General features: G+C 40.4%; 1 protein-coding gene across 3 annotated transcripts in view; it reads left to right on the top strand.

The window, feature by feature from the left end:
• The first annotated feature begins 4,751 nt into the window (after positions 1–4,751).
• ppp2r3b (protein phosphatase 2, regulatory subunit B'', beta) overlaps positions 4,752–27,051 on the top strand; it is a 24,405-nt gene continuing 2,105 nt past the window's right edge. The window contains exons 1-13 of one of the 3 annotated variants that reach the window (XM_034128723.1): positions 4,752–4,848; positions 5,751–6,139; positions 17,048–17,233; positions 17,591–17,694; positions 18,317–18,419; positions 20,325–20,399; positions 20,514–20,600; positions 21,164–21,320; positions 22,435–22,483; positions 22,613–22,702; positions 23,940–24,115; positions 25,429–25,547; positions 25,635–25,741. In XM_034128723.1, coding sequence (XP_033984614.1) covers positions 5,786–6,139; positions 17,048–17,233; positions 17,591–17,694; positions 18,317–18,419; positions 20,325–20,399; positions 20,514–20,600; positions 21,164–21,320; positions 22,435–22,483; positions 22,613–22,702; positions 23,940–24,115; positions 25,429–25,547; positions 25,635–25,741 — 1,607 coding nt within the window. In that variant the 5' untranslated portion in view covers positions 4,752–4,848; positions 5,751–5,785. Of the gene's footprint in view, positions 4,941–5,750; positions 6,140–13,921; positions 14,378–17,047; positions 17,234–17,590; positions 17,695–18,316; positions 18,420–20,324; positions 20,400–20,513; positions 20,601–21,163; positions 21,321–22,434; positions 22,484–22,612; positions 22,703–23,939; positions 24,116–25,428; positions 25,548–25,634; positions 25,742–27,051 lie in introns of those variants that run through there. The other 2 variants (XM_034128722.1, XM_034128724.1) reach the window with 2 other exon arrangements.

Raw genomic sequence — 27,051 nt, 5'->3', positions numbered from 1 at the left:
TTCTGCGCGACATGCCCCTCTGAGGATATCAAAAAGCCCCCGCTCCGTCTTGATGGGCCCGTCTCATTAAAGGAGGAATAGAGGCCAATGTTAGGAAGTGGTGTACGTTACATTCATCAAAATAACTGGCATGAACTCACCTCTAATTCATACTGTCTCTGTGGCTGATATAAGATGATTATGCTCAAATGAATATTGTTTATGTGGGGAAAGAGAGAGATTAGAAGGTGTAGCCCTGGAGCATCTCAGGTGAAGTGTGCCCTCTACAGGCAGATGTTATACATCCTCGTATGTGTATCAATGCTTGTTAAATTTAGAAGATTCTGGAAAGTTTCTTGAAAAACAATAATCACAACATGTGTGTGTCTGTCATATATCTGTGCACATAAAGGCAGCTGCTCGCAACCAGGTTTCCTTCTTAATCTCTCCAACTCCATACATGCCACCTCTTTCATTAATATGTGATGAGAGAGAAAATCTCCAAAGACCCCAATAGGCAGAGGCATTGTTTCTCTTTTAAAGTCATCTCAGATGGAAGGAGCAAACTTCAGAGCGTTAGTGAAGTGTCTAATGAAAGAAGTCTCCTCCTCTGCGGCTCCATTTCGCACAGAGTATTAGGAATCTAAATGTTGACTGAAGACGGTTTGATTCTCTGTCTGTGATATTCTTAAGGAATAAAAACAGTGTAGCGTGTTTACAGTGTAGCCTTGAAAGAGCGATGAGAAGGCTCATCACTACCCGATGCCATTTTGGGAGGCGGAAAGTGAGGTTCATACCACGGTTCATTTGAAAGCCATATCAAACAGAGAATGTTTAAGTCCAAGATTAAAGTGATTTCTGGTAAAAAAAATATCACTAAACCAGCTACATCCTTGTACAATTGTTACTTTATGCAAGCAGTTATTTCAACATTGTCTGGCTATTATTGGAAATCAAACAGACAGAGAAATATCTACAAATCCATCCTGCTTCTTAACTTTAGAGTAGTGCCGACTGACTTAAAACGAATGTGATATTTTAGACCATTGTGGTGGCTCAGGTGTATAACACGCAACTGATTTACAGTTTACTAACAACAAGCAGAAATAATGTTCAAAATATTCTTGTAAGGGCTAGGGGAAGATTGAAATCATGTAAACGAAAATGTGTTTTTATTTCAGTTTTACATAGTGTATTTTTTATCCCCAATTTACAATAGAAAATAATAATGCATTTTTACTAATTATGAAGACAGACAGTACATGTACTGTATTTGAAAATTGTTTCTTTATCTAAAAAGTTTATATTTCCATCTGGTAAGATGTACTAAAAATCATGCTAGAGAATAGTAATTAAAAATTCAAATATTTTACTTTTTAACTTTCTGTTGGTAAAATGTAATGGAAATGTCTAAAAGAGGTGTATATGTCAATATCATTTCCAAAATGCTATCAGGATGTTTTATGTTTAAGAGATTTAATAGCAAAATACAATTTGTAAAAATTCAAAAGTGCTCCGCTTGTTGAAAGCACGTTATTAGAATAATTGAAATACATAACAAATATTTCCAGGCCATTATACTGGATCTTGTCGGTTGGGTGTCTCTCTTGTTTGTTTTTTTATTCAAAAGGAGCTACAGAGAGAGCAGCACAGTCTGGATAAGAGAAAGAGACGACTGAGAAAGATGAAAACAAACATGCCGCTCTAAATGCTTGCCGATGACTGTTAGCTATTCTAAACATCTCTACACAAATATAACTTTAACATACTTTCACAGTCTTTTCAGATACTATAAAGTCCAATGCATATTATCTTAAAAAGAGCATTAAATGTAATTTGCTGATGAAGGTTTCACTATTTTCAGCGGAAAACTTTTCTCTTCAAATCAAGTGGAAAAATCTTTCTCTGAATATTGTAAAATGCTTATCTCAGCTAGAATAAAATGATGTTTTTTTTCACACTAAAATAAACACCACTAACTGCTTAGTATCAGATGAATAATTAATACAAAGATATGGATCATGTTCATGTGTTCAAACTATATAAATGATTGTAAATAGTTGGAATAGTTGGAAGAGATATTAAATTCATTTGTTTGCATTTTTAACTGTGGTTTGTCTCATCTTTGGATTTCTCAATAATTGTACTTAACTGCAGAATAACGGTTGAAAGAAGAGACTTATGGCACTGTGAGATCTCTATGTCGATGTAAGCAGGATATTTAATTAGAAAAGTAGCTATGAAAACCAAAACTACAGACGGCTTATTTATAACTTGAAGGTTAGAAGCGACAAGAATCCACAGGATCACTTGAAGATATAAGGCTTGGATCGGATTCAAAGGATCAGCAACCTTGATGACAGCCATCTGGGAGTCTATGACGTTTTCGTTTTGTTTAAATGTTACAATCTAACATGAAATGATGTAGTATTCTAAGGTGATATTTAAACTATTTATCTATGTTAAAATTAATTTTTTTCTAAAGCTGGAAAACGCCAAAAGCTATAGAGTAGTGTCGTTGCCTTTTTAAAGAATATTGATGCACTTTCAGCCAATCTGAAATCTGATCATTTTTTTAAGAAACAAAGAGATCATAGAAACTTAACTCAACATTTAAACTTATATGACGTAAAACAAACAAACTAATAACAAAAAAAACATGGGCTGTTGCCTATTTATGTGCATAGAGTAAAACATGATCCAAATAACTCTCACTGGAGCATAGCTACAACACAACACTTTCTGCTTTATTCACTCTCCTTATTAGAGCAGATTGCTTATCGCCTACTTCACAAAGCGCCCATATAGCATAGCTGACAGCATTTAGGGAGAGCTGCACACATGAACTTCTCGCTAACACTTTCCTACACTAACCAGCTGTCCCCCTGTGGTTTCAGCTTCGGCCAAACCTTTGAAATGTCCTTCAAGGCGTAAAAAAACAACATGCACACTGCTTTGGGTAAAATCCTATTTGTACACTGTAATTACACTTTGAAAAGTTGCAAGGTTTAAAGTTTCAAGACCTTCACTTTTTCTCTTCTCATTTCTGATATTGATTAGGCTCTAAAACATATGTTGGGCCCGCTGTTAGAAAGAACAAAGAGGGTTCTCATTACGTGCTGCGCCTCAGACAGCTCTGAATGTTTCAGATATGATTTGCTGGTGTTATCAAGGGAAGCAATAAGGAGAATTCAGTCAATACTTTTCACAACCATGCAACCAACGTTAATTTGCTCTTTACAAAAAGCTAAAGGCACTTTGAATGTAGTCATTAATAAGATTTCAGGTGTCCCAAATGCCTTTTATTTTTAAAAACACAGAGAAATATCCATATAAATAAGTCCATATCAGTCAATGCCTTGTATTTCATGGTAGATCAACATACAACTCTGTGATGGTCTTAATCAAGGATCAACTTTTCAACTTTGCATGTCAGTAATGATAGAATAGAAGCATTAGCATTAAATAATGACATAATAGATGAAACACAAAAGCACTTAATTGAAAAAAATATAAATGTTTTGTTTAAAGCTATAATCATTGCAAAAAGGGAAAGATTAGTCTAGACCAAAATGGTTAAGTATAATTACCCAGGCAGGCTGTATTCACAGAGACAGTGTAATCAAGTTGTTGTTTTTGGTTGCAATGCTTGCGTAAGTGAAAATAATTCCGAAGGGAAATTGTTACTCTAGCATTGATGCCTGATTGTCCTGTTATCATGAAATCTCTTTCAGTCGTTTTCATGCTACAAAATGGATTTCTTCATAAAAACACATTTAATTAATGTGGATGGTTGGATTTAAGATACAGATTTTGAATGTATAAAAAAAAGAGTACACTTTATTTTAGGCCCTGGTTGTCAAATATAGTGCCCGTTATTTAAACTGACCTCTTGATATCCCTTATCCACTGTGTTGATGCTTTCTACGATGAGGACACATCGAGGGAGCCACGCTGTCTGGGACTCTTCACACCAGGAGCTCACCTGCTCCAATGAGTAAAGGCTCTGAGGAGAGAAAATAAGGGGAATCAGGCAAAGGTGTATCATTGTTATTCCTGCAAGAGAATCAGGAACTAGTTTAAAAAAGCTTAACACACAGAGCTGGTTTCCTGATAATAAGACCTGTGATGATGACCAATTCAAATCTAGATTTTGCATTGCAGAAACAAACAATTATAAATTGATTAAAAAAAATTGATCAGGTATTTATAAATGTGATGAACACAAGGCATTGATATAGTTGTGTTAAACAAGATAAGTATGTTTTAACTTACAAATCCCACAACCTACCTTTTATATCAGCGTTTTATGTGTATTTTTGCATAAATAAAAACAGGTAACTTTCAGGAAGTGATTTTGGAGGGAAAAGTAAAGAAAAACAATTTTTTTTTAAAACATTGGCTTCTACATATTGTATAACATAAACAAACAGAAAGACACAAAGAGAGTGAGAATATGAGTTATTTATATACAAACAACAAATGTCTTACTGATAATACTTACTTAATTGTACTTAAGGTCGATTTCGGGTGCAGGACTTAGTAGGCCCGTTTTAAACCAAAATATGGTTACTTTTCCTTGAGCAGACACTTTGAATACCTATGTATTTGAAGACAACTGTGGCAGTAGAAATCATGCTTGAGAGGAGAATTATATTTTTACCCAACACACCGCTCAAAGAAGCCGAATAATTACAGGTGGGGGGTAAAAGTACACGTTCCTGTTGGGGTCTGGATGAACTCTCACCCCGAGGAAGATCTCGCGTTAACTCTTGGTGGTTACCAGGGGAACGAGAGTTTGAGAAGTAGCGCTGATTTTGCTCAGCGAAATGAACACCGGAGATACAGCGCTGCGTTTATAATCGGCAGGTAAACAGACATGTGTGTTGCAGCTTTGCTCATGAAGGAAGTAATGTAGATTCACATCAACGCATTTGACGTTACCGTGCATTCATTATAAGGTTGGTACCGTATTTAGCCCTCTAACGTTAGCTTGCTAAAGCTATAGTAGCTAACAAACTGTTGTTGCCCGTTTCTCTTATACTAGCTTATAACACACACTTACTAACTCTTACGACCATGGCAATTCAGTAAATAGTCTAGCAGCCTCAAGTAACGCTAGCTAAGTAAACACTTGCTTTAAGCAGCTGTATTTCCTGAGTAAAAAATAACAGCTAATGTTATCAGGGTCAATATGGGCTCACGTTCCCTTTTGCCTGTGGGCTAAAAAACATTGATGGTTCGCGCTAAAATTCAATAATGTTAGTGAGTGTTGTGTTGTGTTATGTACTCAAAGTAAAGGACAGCTCACAGCAACTGGTGTGCAAGTGTTACTTTGTATCACACTGCAATGCATTACTAATATACCTTGGTTATACAGTGTCACTATGTCAGTTGAAGTGGTGCTGTAAATACAGAGGGGCAGAGGTTGAGGAGAAGTACTCGAGTAAAGGTATAAATACCAGTGCACTCTGTTACAAGTAGAAGTTCTGCATTCAAAATGTTACTCAAGTAAAAGTAAGAAAGTATTAGCATCAAAATATACTTTAATTACCAAAAGTAAAACGAATCGTTATGCAGATTTGCCCAATTGATATCATGTTTTGATCATAATTATTGATGCATTAATCTGTTACCAAAGCTGGCTAAGGTGCAGCTCATTTTAAATACTTTGTATGTACAGTACTTGATTAAATATACTTTTACTTTACAGCACTGCAGAGGGGTGTACTGTGTTGTGATGATAATGTTGATCCTTTTTTTTCACACAGGAACGTTTGTGTGGAAATAAGTAATATCCGGCAAAATGCCGTCACCACAAGTCCTACAGCCTGTTCTTAAAATGAAGGTGGATGAGCTTTTCCTCAACTGGCTGAGTGATGATGCAACACAGTCACTACTCAAAGATTATCTTGACCTAATCAAAAGTGGACAATACATCGACTTGAGCAGTGGAGACGCCCAGGAGAAGAAGGCATTGTCCTTCAATGAGAACAACAACGTGGCATCCCAAAGGAACCTTGCAGAGAAGAAGCCCGCTCCCCTTGGTACTCCCTCCAGCCCCCCGTCTGCCAGCACACTTCCTTCTGGCAGTAACAGTAGTACCAGAGTGACCGGACCCAATGGCCGAGTACTACGGAGGTCTGTCAGCACAAAAAAGGCAAGTTATCAACTGAAACACACACAAAAAAAAGGGTTGAACAACATTTAAATAGTTGCCATTATATAATTGATGCGGCTGCAATGCAAACATTTCCCAAATTGGGATCAATAAAGTACTTCTTATCTTATCTTATTACATATCTGTAATCATGCAACACATTATTCAAAATTCAAACCTCCTATTTAACTGTTATGAAACAGTTTTTCAGGTTCAAGTGAGTTTGAGATGAACTTACGACATCATGCCACAGGGCTTTCTTCTAAGGTTGCTTTCAATAAATAAATAAAAGAAGGTGTGTCCTGCAGTTTCAGTGTTGTTTCTGGAGCCGCCTGATATTAATCCATCAGAGCTGCAATATGCATGCCCATAAATAAAAACATTTAGATGCTTCTTGCTTCAGGGTCCAGGTATGCATGATGTCACATTGTTGATACAGCTTTCTGGTATATTTGAATACAATGGAGGCAACATTAAATTATTAGCAACACCTGTGCTTTTCCCATTATGACCGGACAAAATTATCCTGTCAAAAGGCCTTAATTGCAACTGCTCAGATTATACTTTCATGACTTTGCTTACAAGTGCACCTGTGGTATAGCCTAGTGTAAATGGAGTGAGTTTATGGTTGATATATTTTTTTGGTGAATAGCATCTTCCATGTTTTAGCAAGAAACAATTGCTGTCTCCTGCAGTGTCTTTCTTCCGTAATCGGACATGTTTCAAACCCTTCAATCAGGCTTTAATTAATGAATTTATTCCATCTGGACCTTTTATACATTATCCTTTCTAGTTTCTCAAACTTGGCCCTAATGTGTACTCTGGGCTTTCCCAGGCTGACCACAAGAGGCTGCTGAGTATCCTATGGGATCAAAGGGATGTAAAGGCTGTCCACTCGGAACTATCATAGTGGAGCCTCCGTGTCTGTGGGCATATGTTTTTATTATTAGTCAAATACTTTCCAAATGTGCGTGCCTCGCCCACGAATTAGTGTGGTATGAGAGGTGGGAGTGTCTGCACCCAGCCTATCCCTGGCACTCTGCTAACTACTTTCAGCCTGCGGGTTGCAGATCTTATTATGTCTCCAGAGGTAAATGGGATATTTGCTTTTGCTGCTTCAATTTTAGAAGAAATCAAGCCACACAAAGCATTTGAAAGGCTGGAAATGTTTTGTAAGTCTGTTCAAGGACAACATGAGAGGTTGTGAACATAGCGAGTGTGGTGACAGCCAAACAGCAGGAGGCACTTGCTCTTAGAGACTTTGCCTCGTACATGCTGTTGACATGCTAAAGACAGGCATGAGGAGGAGTTAAAGTGATCACTGGTGATACATCTGCTCTTTCTCTGACTAAAACACCAGGGCTTGACAGATGACATACTGCTAAACTCAGACCCCATTTACACGGGAGCGCAAACGGACCGAATTCGTTATCAAAAAAGTATTCCGTTCACACGCATTCGGCTCATTTAACGTGTTCGTTCACACGAGACCACTGGAAACGCTGTAGTACATATGCCGGGCCTGTAAGTGGCGCTGTACTTCTGCCACAAAATACACCAAAAGCAGCGAAGAAGACCCCCGAGCATGGTTGCCCTTCTGTTTATGTCCCGCGGTAGATTTAGCAACATGTAGTTCATGTAATTCTCCATGTCCACTTGTTGCTGATGGTAGTGGTAGAGGAGCTGTCGATTTTTGCACTAACATCTGTAGCATGGTCGAGCTGTAGATTTTGCACTAACATCTGTAGCAGCGGTTTTCAAAGTGTGAGGCGCGCCTCCCCTGGGGGGCGCCAGAGAGCTTCAGGGGAGGCGCAGCGTGAGACAAAAAATAACGAGAAAAGATGAGAAAAGTGACACTTGCCCACTGTTGGCTGTCTGTGGAGACCGAGTTCCCCCACCTCGCCAAAAAGGCTGTAAAAGTGCTCATTCCCTTCACCTCCACCCACCTGTGTGAGTGCGGGTTTTCCGCATGGACTTTGATCAAAATCAAGTGCCGAGTATGATCTGCGTTTATTCCTGTGTGCATCAAAGACGCAGACTCATTGTTCCCACTAAAGTAGGGGTGAGTGTAATAAGGAGGCAAAATTGACGTTCAGTGTGTTGCCGGGAACATATAAGGATTTATCCACGATGTTGAAAATGTTAAAAATGTTTTAAAAATATGTGTTGAGAACACGGCGTGCGAAAATATACGGGTCGTGCTGCAGCTAGATTTGCCTGTCCTCTGTAAGAAGGTGTCGGCGACTGACATGCAAGGAAGAACGGCTGTCCACAGGCTGTTCCAACTTTAACAACTTTATTAACTTCCAGGGTAGTGAATTGAACATGCTATTGTAATTGGGTGTGTGGTATATTTTCGTGCACGGACACGCATGTTCCACAACACACAAACTGAACAACACTCAATTGTCCGATCGCTACCAGTGTCCTTGCGATCTTGTTATAACGATAACAACAAAGTGCACGTTATTACTGATGCAATATGGTTGAGACCATTTGGGCTTATTCTAGAGGGGTGCAAGGAATAGTCCAAGTAGTAGGGGAGTTGTATACAATATGTTTAAAACATAAAGATAAAAAGGTTTAAAAAAGTTATTGTTTAATGTTTTAAGGAGGTGACGCTACTCAGCCAATCAAATCGGTGCAGTCAGTGAGCCAGCACGATAGATTCAAACACACATACAGAGACGAGACAAGAGGAGAGAAACAGTCTTCATTTTATCTTACTGGACCTCTTTGAAATGCAATTGAATACCCCTGCATTATAGCAACAACAACAATGATAATAATAATAATAGCAATAATAATTGGGAGGGGGGGCGCGGCTGTTCTTATGTTCTCTGAGGGGAGGCTCACCTTCCCACACTTTGAAAACCCCTGATCTGTAGCATGGTCAGTAGCAGTAGCACTAGCAGTAGCTACTGACCATGCTACAGCAGTGAGCAGCAGAGGTGGCGGGGCTATGGCTTCATCGTTATCAGGAAATTATCGTATAGGGCGTACACACGGAGCCGTTTGGCCCCCCAGAGCGTTCCGTTTGCAGATCTATCCACCTTGGGACCCATTATCGTTTGCGGGGTCCGTTTCCGCGGTTCCGTTACGGCCTCATGTGAACGAACGGGCTATACGCGAGAGAAAAGTAGCGGATACAACCAGTTTCGTTCTCACCGCCTCAGAGTAGAGGACATTGTGTTTTGAAGATGATGATCTTTTGATTATTGTGTAAGGCATACAACTATACCCAACCTGCATGAGTTTACGATAATGCAAATCAATATATTTTTTACACTATTACAGACAGTAATAACATAAAGAATACCAGTGTGATTGACCAGACGTTGAACGCTTCAGGTAGACAGCTAACGTCAAAGAATTGTCATAAAGCATCACATTTACCCTATCATTTATACAACAAGTGAATTGGAGGTAAGGACTTTCAAAAGTCATCATGCTACATTTTCCATTTATTTTCAGGCAAAACTATCTAACTAAAACGCATCAGATAAAAACATCTATAACACTTTTTAATTTCCTGTGCCCCAGAATATCTCAAGTCTATGTGAAGATACAAAGAAAGTCTGACTAAGGCCTTTTTGTAACCTCATCATGATTCATCTCTAAGAAAGCCTGAACACAGGAGAAAGAGTTTTGAACCCTTTGTGGATTTAAGATTTAATATTTCTCATCGGTTGGTTTTTAATCTTTATTATCAAGATCTTTCTTTCTTTTCATCTTGTCTTATTAATGAGCCCTTATGACAGAGCAGTACACGGTTTGACAGTCTGATCCGCACATTATTATTTCCACATGTCTCTTTCTTTCCAGTGACATTTGGCCCCTAATGCCACCCGCTCCCCCCAGATTAGTAAAAAAGCAACTGCTGGACGATTTGTGCACTCTGCTGTGATGTGTCATGGCATGTGGCCCTGCTGTGTCACTCAATATTAAAGGGATTGTGAAGTTGTATAAAGTATTACTTCTATTTTAAAACAACAAAAATGAATGCCTTCATACAGATGCATTCTTTAAAGGATTACACAAAAATTCAATTTATGTCACACTGATGCGGCCTGGAGCAGCTGGTCTGACTTTGACATCAGACACCGATATAGATAGCCTTGGTTCCCTTGTGTTGTCGTTATATACCCAGAACTCTGCCAGTGAGGTGAGGTGTGGCAGCACATTCATCCTCTCTGTATTTCACTCTGAAACTAGTTCTATTAGATGCCGCTCATTGTCAGAATATCTGTTCATAGATTGTTTATTAACGCCATGTACAGTAAATGGCTCCATATGGAGGCTTGGCCTACAGTTCTGCTCCTGTGTGGCTCTGCTCATCACCTAAAATGAACTTCAATAGGTCACACCCACCAAAACACTCAATAGATTTAGTAATATAGATCAGAAGTCAAGTGAATTTACTTTTTTCTCTCAGCATTTAGGATCACAGGTTATTTCGCAAGATGTATTTTTATGACATGCTTGTTTGGGCCCAGCAACATTGAAGCTATTTGAAGCGGGGGTCTAGGGTCACATTATCAGTTCCCGGACCTGTCAGAGAGAGCCAGGTGTTAAATTGTTTCCCCACAGGTCCTTTTATTTTGGAGTCTTGGTAACTTGTGAGTTTAAAGTGTACAATTGCAACCCTTGGTTGTCAACAAAGAATCAGTTGATCCATGCCCTATGAGAGATAGCAAACATAAATATGAGTGGTCTTCTTCCACATTTGACAAATATGTTATGGGCACGGTCCAGTTGTTTTCCTAAACTCTGAACCAAAAAAAGTAGATTTGTATTTGCGTAACCTTTTGTCATTAGTCTGACTTGAGCTGTTTGTGCAGCATCATTCCAATATATCTATACACCCTCATCATTTGGACCCTTGAAACATAAACACATGTATTTTTATATAAAATATGGAAAATGCAATCACAGAACTCACAATTCACTTAGTCTCTAAAGCTTTTGTCTCTAAAACCTAAGCCCTAGAAACTTCCAATATTGACATTGTAGTTACTGTAATACTGTTGTGTTTGTGAACAAGGCCCTTTTTACTGTCACTCCAACATTTTCTATGTCATTTAAAATGTTGATACCAATATATATCTGTATCCGTATTACCCTGTTCATTGAAATTATAGACGCAAAATAAATGCATATTTCCAGTTATACACTAGGTTTTGTAAAAACAAACCCGCAATATTCAAATCCGATTGCAACCGATTTTCTAAGAAATGTGAGTTAGTATGTGTAGTGATTATGAATTCAGACCATGTCATTTGGTATAAAGATCAAAATATATGATTTCACTCCAACATACTTCGATAGAAAATTGATAAATAACTATATTTAATATTATGTGGATTTACCCAACAAACCCTGTGATAGCCGTCCTACTTTTCATAATTGCTCTTATGCAAGCCAGCTGATCTGCTCACATCATGTTCTACTTGTTGACCTTCCCTGAGCCCACCATGTTGTCAGTCAATTTAGCCTATTTTTGGCACACGTTCACATGTATCACAAATCCCTGTCTCAGACATCCGATTGTGCTGGAGCTTTCTGGATTTCACCGCAGCATCGGCTCTGCACCTGGCTGGGAACCAGTTGTGGCTCAGTGTCATGAAAACATATGAGTCACCTCCGTGTGAAGGCAGATACTCAAACCAACTGAACTTAATATTTGTGGATCACTGTGTATGCTTGTATTGACAGTCTGGGAAAGCCCTCTGGGATCGTTTGATTGATTTGCCCCACCCTCCTGTAATATCTCTCTCTGATTTGCTATCTGCAATACATGTTATATCTTGAATATCAAAGATTTAAAACAACTGCGCTGAATGCCATTCTAATTGAAGCTCAACTCAAATACAAAAGTCAACAACATGTGCCTAGTCACCTGACTGCTGGGAGTTTCAACTTAGACCTTCCAGTAGTCGCTAACTGCAGACAGTGTGTTTCATAATCTCATGTGTTATGCGATAAAGAGACAACGATTGGACACGTTTCTGTACAAATCAGATTAAATAGTTTACAGACTAGACATGTTGTGGGGTCAGTCTGAGTTCTCGTGTTTTTCTGTTTGTCACAGTGACCCATTAGAGCGAGGACATGGTACTTTAGCAGCATTAACAGCCTTAAGTCGACTGGTAGCTTCCTCTGAGGCTAACGTTTTTTGGACAAGCTTTCTGTGTAGGCCCTACCACGATTTGGTTAGGGAAGATGCTTGCTGGAACTTATTAGCATTCTGCTTATTGAAAAGCCACATTATACCATACCGAAGAAAGCTTATATTCAGAACATGTGTGTGTTATTGTGTTTGTGTTGTTGACTCAGTTCACACTGCTACTGAAAATGTGCCTTGTGATTTTAAAACACCAAGGGGGCTGTTGCTTCATATGCAAACCAACACATCATTATCCCTGCTGTGTTGTGAAACCTCTGTTTGCGAAACACACTTCTTTTACCTTGCTTCAAACGCAAAATTGGACAGGACAGAATTGCATGCGAGTTGACGGTTTCATGTGATTTACCAGGTTTTATTTTGGCCTCTGGGCTCTCTTTTCCATATTTAGTTTGCATTGATGAGCAAGAACAAAAAGCCGCCAGTGTGAAAAAAGCCAGCACACAAACAGCTTATCAAGCATGTGCAGTGTCCTGTGTGTGTGGACGATAACAGGAACTGGGTTTGAGCAGAAACTAGTGGAAAACTGTGGACTTTTTGATCCTGTCATCTAAAAATAATGTGGGTGTGCTTTCACTTTCTGTGTAAAACAACAATAACAATAAAGTTTATTGACGTAGCCCACTGATGTGCACAGCACATCACTGTACCTTTTCTGTTTAATTAACATTAACAGCAGCGTATACATGTAGGTGTTGGGCTTTCCCTGTGAACAGTCAGTGCAGTGAAGGCAACCCTAGAGCTGTTAGATCAGCACATTGTGGGGAATTGATGTAATTGCCATCACTCCAGGACAGCAACCGGAAGCGGATATTTTTGTGAGAAGTAAAGATACACTCTTGTTTTCCAGATCTAGTTTCTTGAATTGCCCAAACAGTGCTTGCTGGTGCTTTTAATAGGCGCAGACTGGTTCGGTCATCATTCTTTGAATTTGACATGTGTCCTCCCCCCCCTACATTGCCCATCAACTATAATAAGATGGGGAATGGCTGGCAGCCCAAGCTTGCAAGAGGAAGGCAAAACAAAGACCACCATAGATTCGATACAGAATACTTGAATATATGTAACTCTTAAAGTTGTTTATGTGTCATCTGGTGACATGACCTCTTGTTATCTATTCCTAAGCAAGCAGTCATATCTTGGATGTGTTGTCGCTTCGCCGAAGTCACGTTGAGTTTATTTTGTATGCCTGTTGTTCTGTGATGTATTCTTTCAGGCAGATTTAGTGACAGATATAGGCGCATTATCTTCTCTAGGTTTTTATTTTAAATGTCCCAATTAGTGTCTGTACGGATTGCCCAAAGTAAGGGGGGTTCGGTTTGAAGGCCTCGGAACACAAACAAAGTTTCTCTGCAGTATTTGGTTGTGGTGCGCAGTTATGAGTGGTGAGTCATCCTGGTATTGAGGTGCATCCTTTAATTGGCTTCGGAGGGTGCTGCAAGCTGCAACAACAGGTCTGTCTCTTTACATAACCTTCCTTGAGCACAGAGGTATGCAAACTGGAAAGGGCAGATTCATTGCACACACCCCTTCCATCCCACACGTACAGTAAGTGACTCCCACACACAAACACCCTGTCGCTTCTTATCGCCCCACCGGCTTTGAGGCAAGGGCTCCCTGACCCCCGCACAGTGTATGTGTGTGTGCGCGTATGTGCATGTTATGTAGAGGCTGGGACAGAGCGGCAGGCAGAGCTGAGATTGTGCGACCAGATCTGGAATGGGAGAGAGAGTCACAGTAGCAGCTGCTCCCTTGCATTAAGAGGCTCTCACTCTGACAGAGGACAATCACAGGGACACAGAGGACTTCCACTGCTGCCACGGCCTTTTGCTCACTGAGTGATTTGTACACAAGTCAAGAGGATACCGGCCGGATTCACTGTTGTGTTTGTGTATGTCTTCCCCATCCTGTCCGGAGCGAGGATGAGGATGAGGGAGCTCTCTCTGCGTCAGGACCCTGACCTGAGGAAGGAGTTGGCCCTGCTGGCACGCGGCTGTGACTTTGTTCTGCCCTCTCGATTCAAGAAGAGGCTCAGAGCCTTCCAACAAGGACAGGCAGGTGTTTGTATGAGTGTACCCTCGCCCACACAGGCTCCTCTGGCCTGTCAGCCAGTGGGCAGGTCTTTAAATGTGGAGTAGAATTTGTGGGTTTGATGTTTTGGTATTCAGCTGGCCTTTGTGGAAATGTGCTATTTAACATGCCGCTGTCAATGTACCTATTCCTCACTGTTGGCTATTGTTCTTTGCAAAGTGGAACTATATGTGTTGTTGGAACCAGCAGCACACCTCGGACAAGTGAGGACAAATCATTTGTATCACTTTCTCCAGGCAGCATTATTCAAATAGCTTCCACACACTGCTGTGTCATATGGCAATGTGATTTTTATATTTATGATAAGTTGTGGGGGGGCATTTTAAAAAGTGAATGATGTAAGCTATGGTTATTAGATGATGTTTTCATCTTGTGTGGTATGTTGTGTTCAGCTGCTTTACTCTCCTCTTACAGACCACATCATTGTGAATGTGCAAAATGTCATGGGGCTTAGCGGATGTGCTCAAGAGCTCTGCTAGTGGTTAGCATGGAGCGAGAGAGAGATAGAGGGGACGCTGCTGGGCAGGGCCACTGGAGATGTTTATGTCCTTTTATAGCCATGGCTGACGCCAACACACAGGACAGAGAAGAGGATCAGCCGCATTTATCGTTTATCCGATGGAAATGAGCAGATTACAGCTGGCAGAACACAGCAAAACTATTTAGATCAGTATTGACATGTATATCATGTAGAAAACGGACATGGATAGATTTAGCCCTCTTATGTTCTGCTCTATAATTCTAAGGCTTTAATGATGGCGTTTTGGGCTTTTGCCAATTTCTAGCCAGAGTTGAGAACAAGTGGTAGAACATGTCAGAGAAAAACAAGATGATAATTGTTGTTGTCTCTTAGCCTGCGTGGGTCTGTCATGTGATAATTAAAGGTCATGGTGGCCAGTTAGCAAATTCCTGACTCATGTAAGGTCTTTGGGTACGAGATGACGAGAGTGAAGCATTCTCTGCTCAAGCTGTTTTTAGTAAGTGGCTAATATGTGCACATAACACACTTTGGACCAAATGCATCCTGGCTTTTTATAGGTGTACCCTCACTGATTAATGCCCTCTACAGCAGTGGGTCCCAACACGGGAGGCAGGGGCCCGCAGCGGGGGTCGCCAAACCTAATTTTGGAAAATGTATATACAAATAAACGTTTCAATCTCACAGGTTAAAGTATGCAGATAAAACAGCCAACAAGCTAGCGGGCCAATGGCCAAGCATCAGTGATAAGAAAACTGAATTTCTCACAAAATTGTCATTAGTGATATGATTGTTTTAAAAAAATAATGATGATAACCCAGATTTAAAAGACTGCCATTGAACTTTTTTTGTATCAATGGATGTGATCTCTTCACAGTATCTCAGCTGTGCTCAGTAAATCATACTGGTTTGAAACAAAATGATCATCACATAAAGAGCTTGCATTATGTCATTCCCATTAGACATACAAGGATAGACTGGTTTCCAGCATGATTTGTACAGATTAATAGCATATTCTGCTAAAGCCTCACACAGATCTATCATTTGGGTCCCTGGCAGAAGTAGCGCACACAGATGATTCCAAGCTCTGACATATTTGAAGGTTTTTGTTACTGTACCTCTACAGTCTACACACACACACACACACACACACACACACACACACACACACACACACACACACACACACACACACACACACACATAACATGGCAGCCCTGCTTCTATCTCCAGAGCTGGCATTAAAACCTCTGTTTGCCTTTAATCAAGAACTCTGTGTAAACCCAGCCAAGGTTTACGCATCATGCCATTGCATTGCATCTAGTTATTTATTAGGACTGACCATTAAAGAAAATAATATTATACTTATTAGACATCCAGTCAATATTTTTAAAGCACATCAGTTCTGAATAGATTTACATAAATTAAATTCAAGCAACTGTCAATAACATGTTGAAACATGAGTAACTCAAAAGATGTGGTTGTCTTGTGTTACCTTATTTTGTTTTATAGAGATACCCTTTTGTTCAAAATAATCTATTTTGATGACCAAAATATACTTCTTAATTAAACATTATTGCGATGCCACAGATGTGATTACCTTGTAGTGATGACCGGTGACTAACGGTCAACTTCAGACTAAGACACCAAAACAAAAGATGAATTAGTTGACTCAACTAAGAAAGGGTCAGCTTGTGCATATCAAATGAAAATGGAACGGTACATCTGTCAGTAGATTACCACATTTAGATTTTATTTATAGATCAAGTCCTCAGCCGTATCTAGAATTATGTGGGGGTGTATATAGAGGATTCAAATACCTGACTCTCTTCAATTATTGTCAATCAAGGGGTTTACGCTTCAGTCTATTATCAATCAAGCCGTTTAACACTTATTAGTGTCACTTCTTAATTATTGAGTTACAATCTTTTAAAGGGTTTAGTCTAACACAGGCATTTATTACGGATAAATGGTTCATTACTATAACCATTAGCTGCTCTTCCCTGAGGGGGCTGATGAGAGGTGTGTTAGTGCTGGCAGTGTAAAGGTTTCATCAAGGCGAGCCTCAGCACATGCTGGAATGCTTGATCTGAGAGCAGTTAGCCTGTGCTAGCATCAGTTGCTAACCCTTCTTTTTCCTGTATGTTTGTCTCAGGCCCAGGTGAGGACGGAGAAGCCCGTCCCCACAGCGCTGAGTGAAAGCATTCCAAAGTTTTACTTCCCAAAGGGACGGCCGCAAGCCAACATCAACATCGACACCCTCATTACCAAAATTGAGAAAACATTTTCCCAATTCCCAAATGAAAGGGCCACCATTGAGGACATGGGGCAGGTCGCCAAGGTGAGAATGTGATGTGAAGCATCGAGGTGAAGCTGCCACCCAGGAAATGATTCCCATTAGTGCCATTTACAAATGTTTGCTGATTTTCAAACCTCTTCCAAAAATATTATCCATGTCTCCCTGAGGAATGTGAGCAATGGCCCTGAGGGGAACCTGAGTGAAGAGATAAATGACAGCTAGGTTTCCTGAGGGTCTTTAAGTGCTGCAACACTACCGCCAGCCCACCCTACAGAGTCATTGTTGCTGTTCTATTCTGCATGACAATCACATGTGTAAAGGAAATGCAGTGTTTTTCCCATCTCTCCTCTCTATAGCCACTCCACACACTGTATCTGATCTGCTTACTTGTCTCCCCAGGCCTGTGAGTGTCCTTTCTACTGGAAAATGCCATTGTTCTGCTTGGCTGGAGGCGACAGGACCGGCTTCGTGTCCGTTCACAAGTTCGTGGCTATGTGGAGAAAGTAAGACAATGGCTCTTCTTATTCTCACTGATACTCCCAGCCAAACAGCTCGTACAATCTCCTCGAAACAAAGATGACCGCTCACTGAAATGACAGACGTGGCATGCAGCTCTCTGACATCTGCTTTCATTTCTAAACAGATATCATTGATTACAAAGGCCTCGTAAACACTCAGAAGGGAATAGTTGCTGGGCATATACAGTTTTTTTTTTTTTTTTAAATGAAAACATCTATTCAGTGTCTTTCTGTGTGAAATTGTAAAGGGTACCATAGGGCTTTTGTAATGGCGTCTGTGCTCTTAGTTGAATGCTGTTGTGTGCAATAGGCATGCTCTTGTATTAATGTGCGAGCCTAGAGGGCTGATAGACCTGGCCTTTGACTTGAGCTCATGACTGAGCCATTCTTAGATGAGAGGCCACAGGCATTATTTCCCCCGCAACACTTGACGCTTATAATCACCAGGCAGCGATTCAGAATCCTAATTTCAGAATGTATTATACCTGCGCTTGCACTTTTGGGGGGAAACATTTCAAACTTGTGCTCTTGAAAGAATGATAAAAAAGAATAGAGCGAACATAAGGGAGTAGCCTTGCAACCATCTGTTCTCTCTTTTCTCCTCCAGGACTCTGCAGACCTGTCACGACGACGCTACTAAATTTGTGCACCTCTTGGCCAAGCCTGGCTGTAATTACCTGGAACAAGACGACTTTATTCCATTCCTGCAGGTACTGGCGGCAGCTCACCCAGGTGGAGGGCTGGACTTGGCAGTGCTGGGTGGCATAACTGGATTTGCGTGGGTGGTGGGAACTGGACTTCATTTAAGGCCTGTCCTAATGAAGTAGTGCTTTTTCATATGGCGGATAACTAATTCAGGGAAGCTACTGTAGGTCAGTGGAGGGGGAGATACTGAAAGAAGACCCCATCAGTGTAGGATTCAAGCTCAGCAGAAAAGAACCAAAGAGGGATGGACATGGTTCTTATTTAAAGGTCCCCTATTATACTGTTTTTCATTACTTTATTCTAGGTCTCAGATATATACAAAACATGTCTCTGAAGTGTTTGGCTCGAAATACCAAACAGATCATTGTAGCATCCCATAATCCCCTCTGTTTCAGCCCTGTTTCAAAAGTGCTGATTCTCTGTCTGTGTCTTTAGATGAAAATAAGGAGCCACTCCCCACGCCCGTCTGAGAGATATTTGGTTAAAAAGAACACAATGGTGCTCTAGGAGGAGATTCAGGTGATACGGTGGGGGGGGGGGGGGGGTTACCTTGGTTGGTGATTGGCTAATGGTTACACAAGCCAAAAAATCGTTATGACATCATAAAGTGGCCAAAATCTGATCAGCTCATTTTCAGACAGGTTTTTTATATAAATGGATCAGGACAAAAAGTGAGAGAATCTTTTTTCCTGAAACTTTCAGAATCTCTGAAAGGGGACACATGTTGATGTATAGAAGACATGCAAAAGGGGATTTTGCATAATAGGTGACCTTTAAAACAAATTAAAGCAACAAATAAATCCTAGAAATGACATAGATTTATCAAATGTATTTCTAAGCATAGTCTAATTGACTGTTGGTCGGCCTTACCATGTGAACCTGCTGTGCTGGCTGTTTGTCTTCTCATTCCCCCTGACAAGCTGTTGGTGCTCCACACCAGCCCCACCCGACACCTGATTCATTTTCATGCTGGCAGGGGGGGGGGGGGGGGGGGGCTGACTGAACAGCCGTTAGCATACCAGCAGAGATGCCTTGTGGCACACGCCGTTTAATTTGTAACCCTCCGCCCGGCGAATGGCCTGTGACTGTTTTGATGAATGAAAGGCGGATTGCAGTGGAGTAGATTTGACTGTCCCCGCCTGTTTCCTGTGCGCTGTGATTTATGTGTTTCTCTATGATTTAATTTCTCACACTAAGAGTCAAAGAGGCACGACGGCTGCCCTGAAATAAGGCCTTTTAATTTCATTGCCGCCTTCGCATTTATGTCAACAACTCTTTCCCCCAGCAGAGTAAATGGAAGGGGGTAGAATAAAAAAAAAAAGACGTGGGGGGAGTTTCATGGGAAAAAAATATAGCTACAGTTTATTTGAAATGCAGCACACCCCCTGTGACTTCATGGCATGAGGAAGGTGAAGAGCAGTCTCCAGAAAACGCCTTTCTCTGGCCTTCTCATCGGTTTGCTGTCAGAGCCAAAAGACTTAAGCACATCCCAAAAGCGGTTGACCCGGTGTTTTCTGACTTCAAATAGTTATTTAAATGTGATGACCTCTTCCAACAAGGCCTGCAGCTTTTTCTTTACGTGGCAAAATGTATAAAGCATATGCGCTGAGTGATGTAGATGGACACTGACAACTTTGAATGTTTGAATAAGCAGGCATTTAAAAGCCTATTCTGAATGTCATGTGTTCTGAGCAACAAAAAAGAAAGGCACATGTGGTTTGCCATTTGACTCGTTTCTGAAAGTAACTGCAGATTTTGACTGAACTTGTGTATTTGTTTTTGTTGTAAGCACAGCATGTCATTGATTTGTTCTTTTGTTCACGGTTTGTTAGTTTTGAGGGGTTTGTTATGGAGCTGAGTCAGACGTGCAGGACAGACAAAGAGAGCTGACTTTACTCTATGGTTTTCAGGATGTGGTGAACACACACGCAGGCCTGGCCTTTCTGAAGGAGGCACCGGACTTTCACTCACGATACATCACAACGGTATGCTAACACGACTCAAATAACAGCACATTACTATTGTAAGATTGCAAAAATGCCTCAAAATGTTTTTTCTGGTGAAATATTTAGTTGTTAACACAGTCTACTGTTTTTCAGGTGATTCAGAGGATATTCTACAATGTGAATCGTTCATGGACCGGAAGAATAACATGTTGTGAGCTCAGGAAAAGTAACTTACTTCAGGTACAAGACTACAAAACCAAACCAATGTTTTATCTCTGGTACTATAATCTACTTTCTGTGTTACTAGGTGTATCTGATTAAAAAATATATAAATGTTTAAATCATAATTAAATTAAAAAAAATGTAAAGGTAGCATTCAAGTTATTGATTAAAAACATTTATCTTCAAATTCACACGTTTTCATTGTGGTAATCATGTACGTTTTTTTATATTAATTATTTTTGGTTGTATTGTCCATTTTTTATATCTGGTATGATAACAATATTCTCACCAGAATGGTAGCCTAATCTGTTCTTGTTTTTATTTATTATTTAAACCAATTTATTTTAGGTAAAACTAAGGCAAGGCAAGGCAAGGGTGTAAGGGTGTCTTTCTAGTTGCACCTGAAAACAATTTTGCATGTGTGATTACCCCACGTGTAGAAGGTAATAAATGAACAACGCAGCCTGTCTGTAAACTATAATGGATATTTACAATAGACACATTGGCAAATTGTACCGGTAGATTGACCATCTATAAAACAAAAACCTATCATTGACATTTTGACTTTTCGTTTGTCCCAGAATCTGGCGCTGCTGGAGCAGGAGGACGACGTGAACCAGCTGACAGACTTCTTCTCTTATGAACATTTCTACGTTATCTACTGCAAGTTCTGGGAGTTGGACACCGACCACGACCTCTACATAGACCAGAAAGACCTGGCCCAGCACAATGACCAAGGTTCACCTCTCTTTAAAGGCTCCTATTCTACTCTCTTCAAACAATATATTATAGGTCTCGGATATATACAAAACATGTCTCTGAAGTGTTTTGGCTCAAAACACCAAACCGATCGTGCATTGTAGCATCCCATAAACCCCTCTGTTTCAGCCCTGTTTCAAAAGTGCTGATTCTGTGTCTGTAGCTTTAAATGCAAATGAACTGCCCCTCCCCATATAGCTCTGCGAGATGATTGGTTAAAAAGAACACAATGGTGCTCTAGGAGGAGATTCAGGTGATAAGGTGGGCGGGTGTTACCTTGGTTGGTGATTGGCTAATGGTTGCACAAGCCAAAAAAACATTGTGACATCACAAAGTAGCCAAATCTGATCAGACAGGTTTTTATATAAATGGATCAGGACAAAAAGTGAGCGAATCTTTTTTTCCTGAGACTTTCAGAATCTCTTTACACAGAAGGGACACATATTTATGTATAAAAGACATGAACAAGTGGATTTTGCATAATAGGGGACCTTTAAGGAGACGCAGCAGTCTAGTCTCAGTTGGTTTCAGATCAACTGGATGTCTGTACTCCCACACACAGTTCAAACAACAAAGGTGCTGAAACCTTGTCAGAACACAGCTTTTCTCTCACTTCCCATGCATTTGTTGGCACTGTCAGAAGGTTAAACTTTCATGTACAAATAAAAAGCTTTAGTGTTATTGTCTGGGTCTACTGCTCACACACAAACACACACTGTGAGAAATAGACTTCTCTTTGGCGCTTCTCCACACACACACTCCACACCACATGTTCTTAGTTGATGGTCTGTGAGTGAGGCAGGGGAAATGAGACACAAGATCAATAAGAGAGCAGCATTTATACTCTGCCTCGAATGACGCCATGTCTGGAACAATTTCTACGACTACATGGCCAAACGATGACCAGAGGATTTATAGAGTTGTCAAGATACAAAAAATAAGAGCTTAGACTAGCCACTCTGGATTTACAGTCTGTGAGAATGGATGACATGTGTTGTGAATAAGATGTACATTAACTGAGAGCGCTGTGAGTGAAAGGTTTTTATTTCCAACAGCCTGGATTTTAAATGATCTCTTTGCTGTGTTTTTCCAGCCCTTTCCCAGAAGATGATTGAGAGGATATTCTCAGGGACAGTCACAAGGTACGTGGAGATTTTAATGGGAGTTTTTTTTTAAAGATGCCAATTACAAGTTGTGAGCAAATCATTTTAATTTGAGAAACAACACTCTTTAGGTGGCATTAGTAACAGTTTGTTTTTTATTTCCTTCAGAGACCGAAAGGTGTACAAGGAGGGGCGGCTGAGTTACGCTGATTTTGTCTGGTTCCTCATCTCTGAGGAGGACAAGAAGACCGACACCAGGTGTGTAGACCAAGTCTGTACACGTTTAGAATTTAGAATTTGCTTTCATTTCATTTTCTGCGATTCCAAATTCTGGCTGAGATTCTGTAAGATTTAGTTTTGGTTTTACAGTAGGTGTTGTTTTTGTTATGGCCAGGTTTAATGACACACATGTATGTCATTAAATATACATAGAAAACACATGCTTAAAGGTAGGGTAGGTAAGTTTGAGAAACCGGCTCGAGATACACTTTTTGTTATATTCCATGGAATGCTCTTAACATCCCGATAGCAATGAATATCTTAAGTGCTTTGACAAAAAATCCATTAAAAAATGTCATCTGTGGAAACGGTAATACTGTAAAAAGCACGACCAATCATCTGAGCCGGCCCGGCTAAAATAACTGGATGGCCTACCTGCCTGTCAGCCTTCCAGCTGTGCACAAACTTATCTCGTGCCTTCATTGGTCATGTGCGCGTTCGTGTGTGTTGGAGGAGGGGCTCTGTAAGGAAGTAGCAGATTTCTTTCGGCTGTGTATTTTCAAATTCTAGCGATCTCGAGCCGGTTTCTCCAAAATTACCTACCCCACCTTTAAATATACATAGAAAACACATGCTTAAACATCTTTTATAGGAATAGTCATAATGTTTACATCTTTTAGATTTTCTACCACAGGAAAATGACCCCAGTTGGATTAAATTAGACCGAGTGAATAGCTTGGTTATTGGCATTTGATCTCCAATACTTAAATGATGTCCTTGTTTTTTTTTATTGTATTTGACTCGACATAGACATTATTTATCAGGCATTAAACATTATACATTCAACAAGTGTCATCAAAACAGTCATCTGTCTGAATATGCTGAAAATAACTAATGTGTGTGTGTGAGTGTACGTAGCCATTTTTTGTTGGGATTAAGGTTCCACCTTTTTCCGGCTCAGAACATTCGCCCCAAAAAGGCACGTGTCTGTTATTGATATACATAATTGCTAAATAACTGAAACTTAAATCAATTGGGTCAATTATAAAAAAAAATTACCAGGTTTATATCATTTCAGTTATGTTTTTCTTATAGGAAATTATTTTTATTAAGTTTTAATTAACGACAATATTTTTCACTGCCTATTTTTGTTTTGTTTATGAAAATACCCCTCATGAAGACTCACACCCACACTGATTGCATCTCTTGTTTCTTTAAAACCTTTCTGTCTTTTCTTACAGCACCTTTCTGCTTATTTACCCCTCCCCCCTCTCAGTATAGAGTACTGGTTCCGCTGTATGGACCTGGACGGGGACGGGGTGCTCAGCATGTACGAGCTGGAGTACTTCTACGAGGATCAGTGCCAGAAGCTGGAGACCATGGCCATCGAGCCTCTCCCCTTCGAGGACTGCCTCTGCCAAATGCTGGACCTCGTCAAGCCGGAAGTGGAAGGTCAGACCTTTTCTCACGTTTATACACAAGTTCACACACACACACCGGAAAGTCAGACAGCGGGGAGAGAGGCAGACGCACGCACACATTGATCCTGAGCTGAGGGAGGGGGAACAGATGAGACTGATGCCAGCTGTCGGTGTCATCCACACTGTCAACAAATGCCCGCCAGCACTTAGCTCAGAAGACACTAGTCCCCGGTGAAGTATGCATGTTTAGTATTGATAGCCGCAGCAGGAATGTGCCCCTTACTCGACCTGCTGCTACTGCAACTGTGTGTTATAGCATGTAATACGAGACGCAACAACTTATTTTTGAGGATGGTATTTCCCTCCACAGTTATGCCTCCTCCCGACATGAACCGTTTTAAGAGTTTTAAAGTCTGTTAAAATGTCTCATTAAATGTGGTATTCTTAGAAGATCTTTGCTCTTCAGTACAGGCGTACAGTTAGATTAGTTGTAGATGGATATATTACACTGATGACCAGTTAACAGCAGATCAGATGAGTCTAGAGGAGTTTTCATAAACAACCCAGTCTAAAATGCCACTGTCAGGAAATACAGAACTTTCAGAAGCAGAACCAGGGACTTTTTTTAGGGCTCCAAAGATATTCAAATCACGGCCATTCATTTCAGGCATGACATAGAATATATATTTTGGGTTGAAAGTTTAATTTAAGAATCAATCGCCTTTTGAATTAGTATGAGCTAGCATCAGCCTCCAGGCTCGCTGTGGAAGTTACATTGAAATCTTAAAGCCTTTTAAACAGCTGCATGAGAGGTTAGGCTGGCTAACAACATGTTCATCCAGATAAAAAAATGTTTGAATACACGGTCATTTGTTTTGTATCATTGAATCCAAACATTTTAAGGTTTTCAAATCTGAAAAGCTGCTTCCTTTCTGTTTTTACATCTTTAAGAAATAGGATTTGTATTGTATAAACAATTTTACAACTTGACAGTAAACTCTTACAACTTGTCACACACATTTATTTATTATTTAACATGTTAGAGACCAGATGAGGCAGGTCATTCGAATACCATTGACAAATTCATGGAAATAAAAGAAAATATTGGCAACAGTTTTAGCTTGAAGTAGTGTGGCCCAGCTGTTTTGTAGTTTAATCAGTAGACAAGAGATCACACTCATAATCCCTGAGACACTTCTGTATAACTCTCAGGCCCATTTTGAAAAGCTAGAGTGAATGGCAACGTCAGACTAAAACCTTGTACTGAGGCATCCTAAATACTTTTATAATCCCTGTGCCATAAATCCTCTGCCGCTGTCTAAAGTGATCTTTTATCCCGTCCAGGTAAGATCACTCTGCGGGACCTGAAGAGGTGCAAGTTGTCCCACATCTTCTTCGACACGTTCTTCAACATCGAGAAGTACCTGGACCACGAGCAGAAGGACCCGTTCTCTGTGATCAGGGTAAGGATGTCAGACGATGCGAGACAGAAACAACTTGTTCTTCTGTCAGAGGTCGAGGGGATCACGTTTCTTGTGGTGTTTTTTCAGGAGATGGAGACAGAGAGCCAGGAGTTCTCCGACTGGGAGAAGTACGCTGCGGAGGAGTACGACATCCTGGTGGCCGAGGAGGCCGCCAACGATCAGTGCAACGACGCGTAAGTCCAGGGCTGGATTCATTAAACCACTAAAACTGTCCTTTATTTTCTATGTAATTCTTTTACTTTGACACTAACTCATAACCCCTAATAAAAGCTATTCATTATAACTTGAAATTCGACTAATCAAACTTTTTGATTTTCCTCGTCTTCCAGCAGCAGATATATTTTTTATTTTTTAGTACATTTTGACCAATGACTATTATTTCAACCCTATTTATATACAATAGTATATAGCATTGTTCATTTAACATGTCAATTACTTATAACATATTGAGTTTAATGCATGGATTTATAATCTTTTTTAGAAACTGGTGGATGGATGTTTTTGTCTGTCTGCGGTTAATAGGAGTTTGTTCATGGTTTGATGTATTTTATGGCTTTACAAAGCATTCCCAAGTATATTTCTTCAGAAGTTTTATAAATGAGTCCCTGAATATTGTTACATATTGTAATAACAAAAATGTATTGTTATTATGAGGGCTCACAGTATATGCAGAACACAAATAGCCTCATTTTATGGCAGAACTTTCAACATCACACGGCAGGAAATGCAGAGTTTTAATTGATTGTACATTTCTTTAGATGGTCTATTGTGCAGTGAGACAGTGAGGGTCAGGTCAGAGGTCAGGCCTTGTGTCCCGCAGCAGAGACCCTCAGAGAGTCAGTGGTAGATGAGGCTGTTGACAGGTATGTTGTGTGGTTTTAGGAACACCACCAACTTCTAAAGACAGGCAGCTAACCGGAGCAGGTAAGACCTCAGGTCAGCAGCAGAGACTTCACTGTCCCCCTCCTCTTCCTCTCTGTGAGTCCAGTCCTAAACCCACTCCTGGCTCCCCTATCCCCCTCCCGTCCGATCTGATGCTGACAGCAGGTAGTCCTTCTGTCAGGCGGCACTGTATCGTGTGTGTGTGTGGCCATGTCTCAGAGCTGGGAGTGTGTTTTGGAACCAGACGGTTTCTGTTTTTAAACTTCCACTTCTGAGGAAGAACTGTACACCATCTCTGTCCGTACCGTCATGTGTTGCTCCTTTGTTCTCTCCAGTTCAAAATCTCCTGTCTGTTTTAAGGAATTACACTTATTCGCTTTCTTGCTAAAAGTAAGAAGAACAGATCGACACCACTCTTGTATGAGTATAGTTCAAATGAAGCTGCTAGTTATATTAGCTTAGCATAAGAAAGACCATAGTATGAGCCAATGGGATGGTTGTAATTACACGGTTGGCCACTATGAATATTGGCACAATATTGCATAGAGGCATCTAGTATTTCTGCTATGCTCCTGTAAGCAGCTACTGGTTATTTTTTCTT

This window comes from Trematomus bernacchii, unplaced genomic scaffold (assembly GCF_902827165.1).
Source record: "Trematomus bernacchii unplaced genomic scaffold, fTreBer1.1, whole genome shotgun sequence".
NCBI classification, from domain to species: domain Eukaryota; kingdom Metazoa; phylum Chordata; class Actinopteri; order Perciformes; family Nototheniidae; genus Trematomus; species Trematomus bernacchii.
The sequence above is the reverse complement of the archived record's forward strand: the minus strand, read 5'-3'. Positions and strand labels throughout refer to the sequence as shown.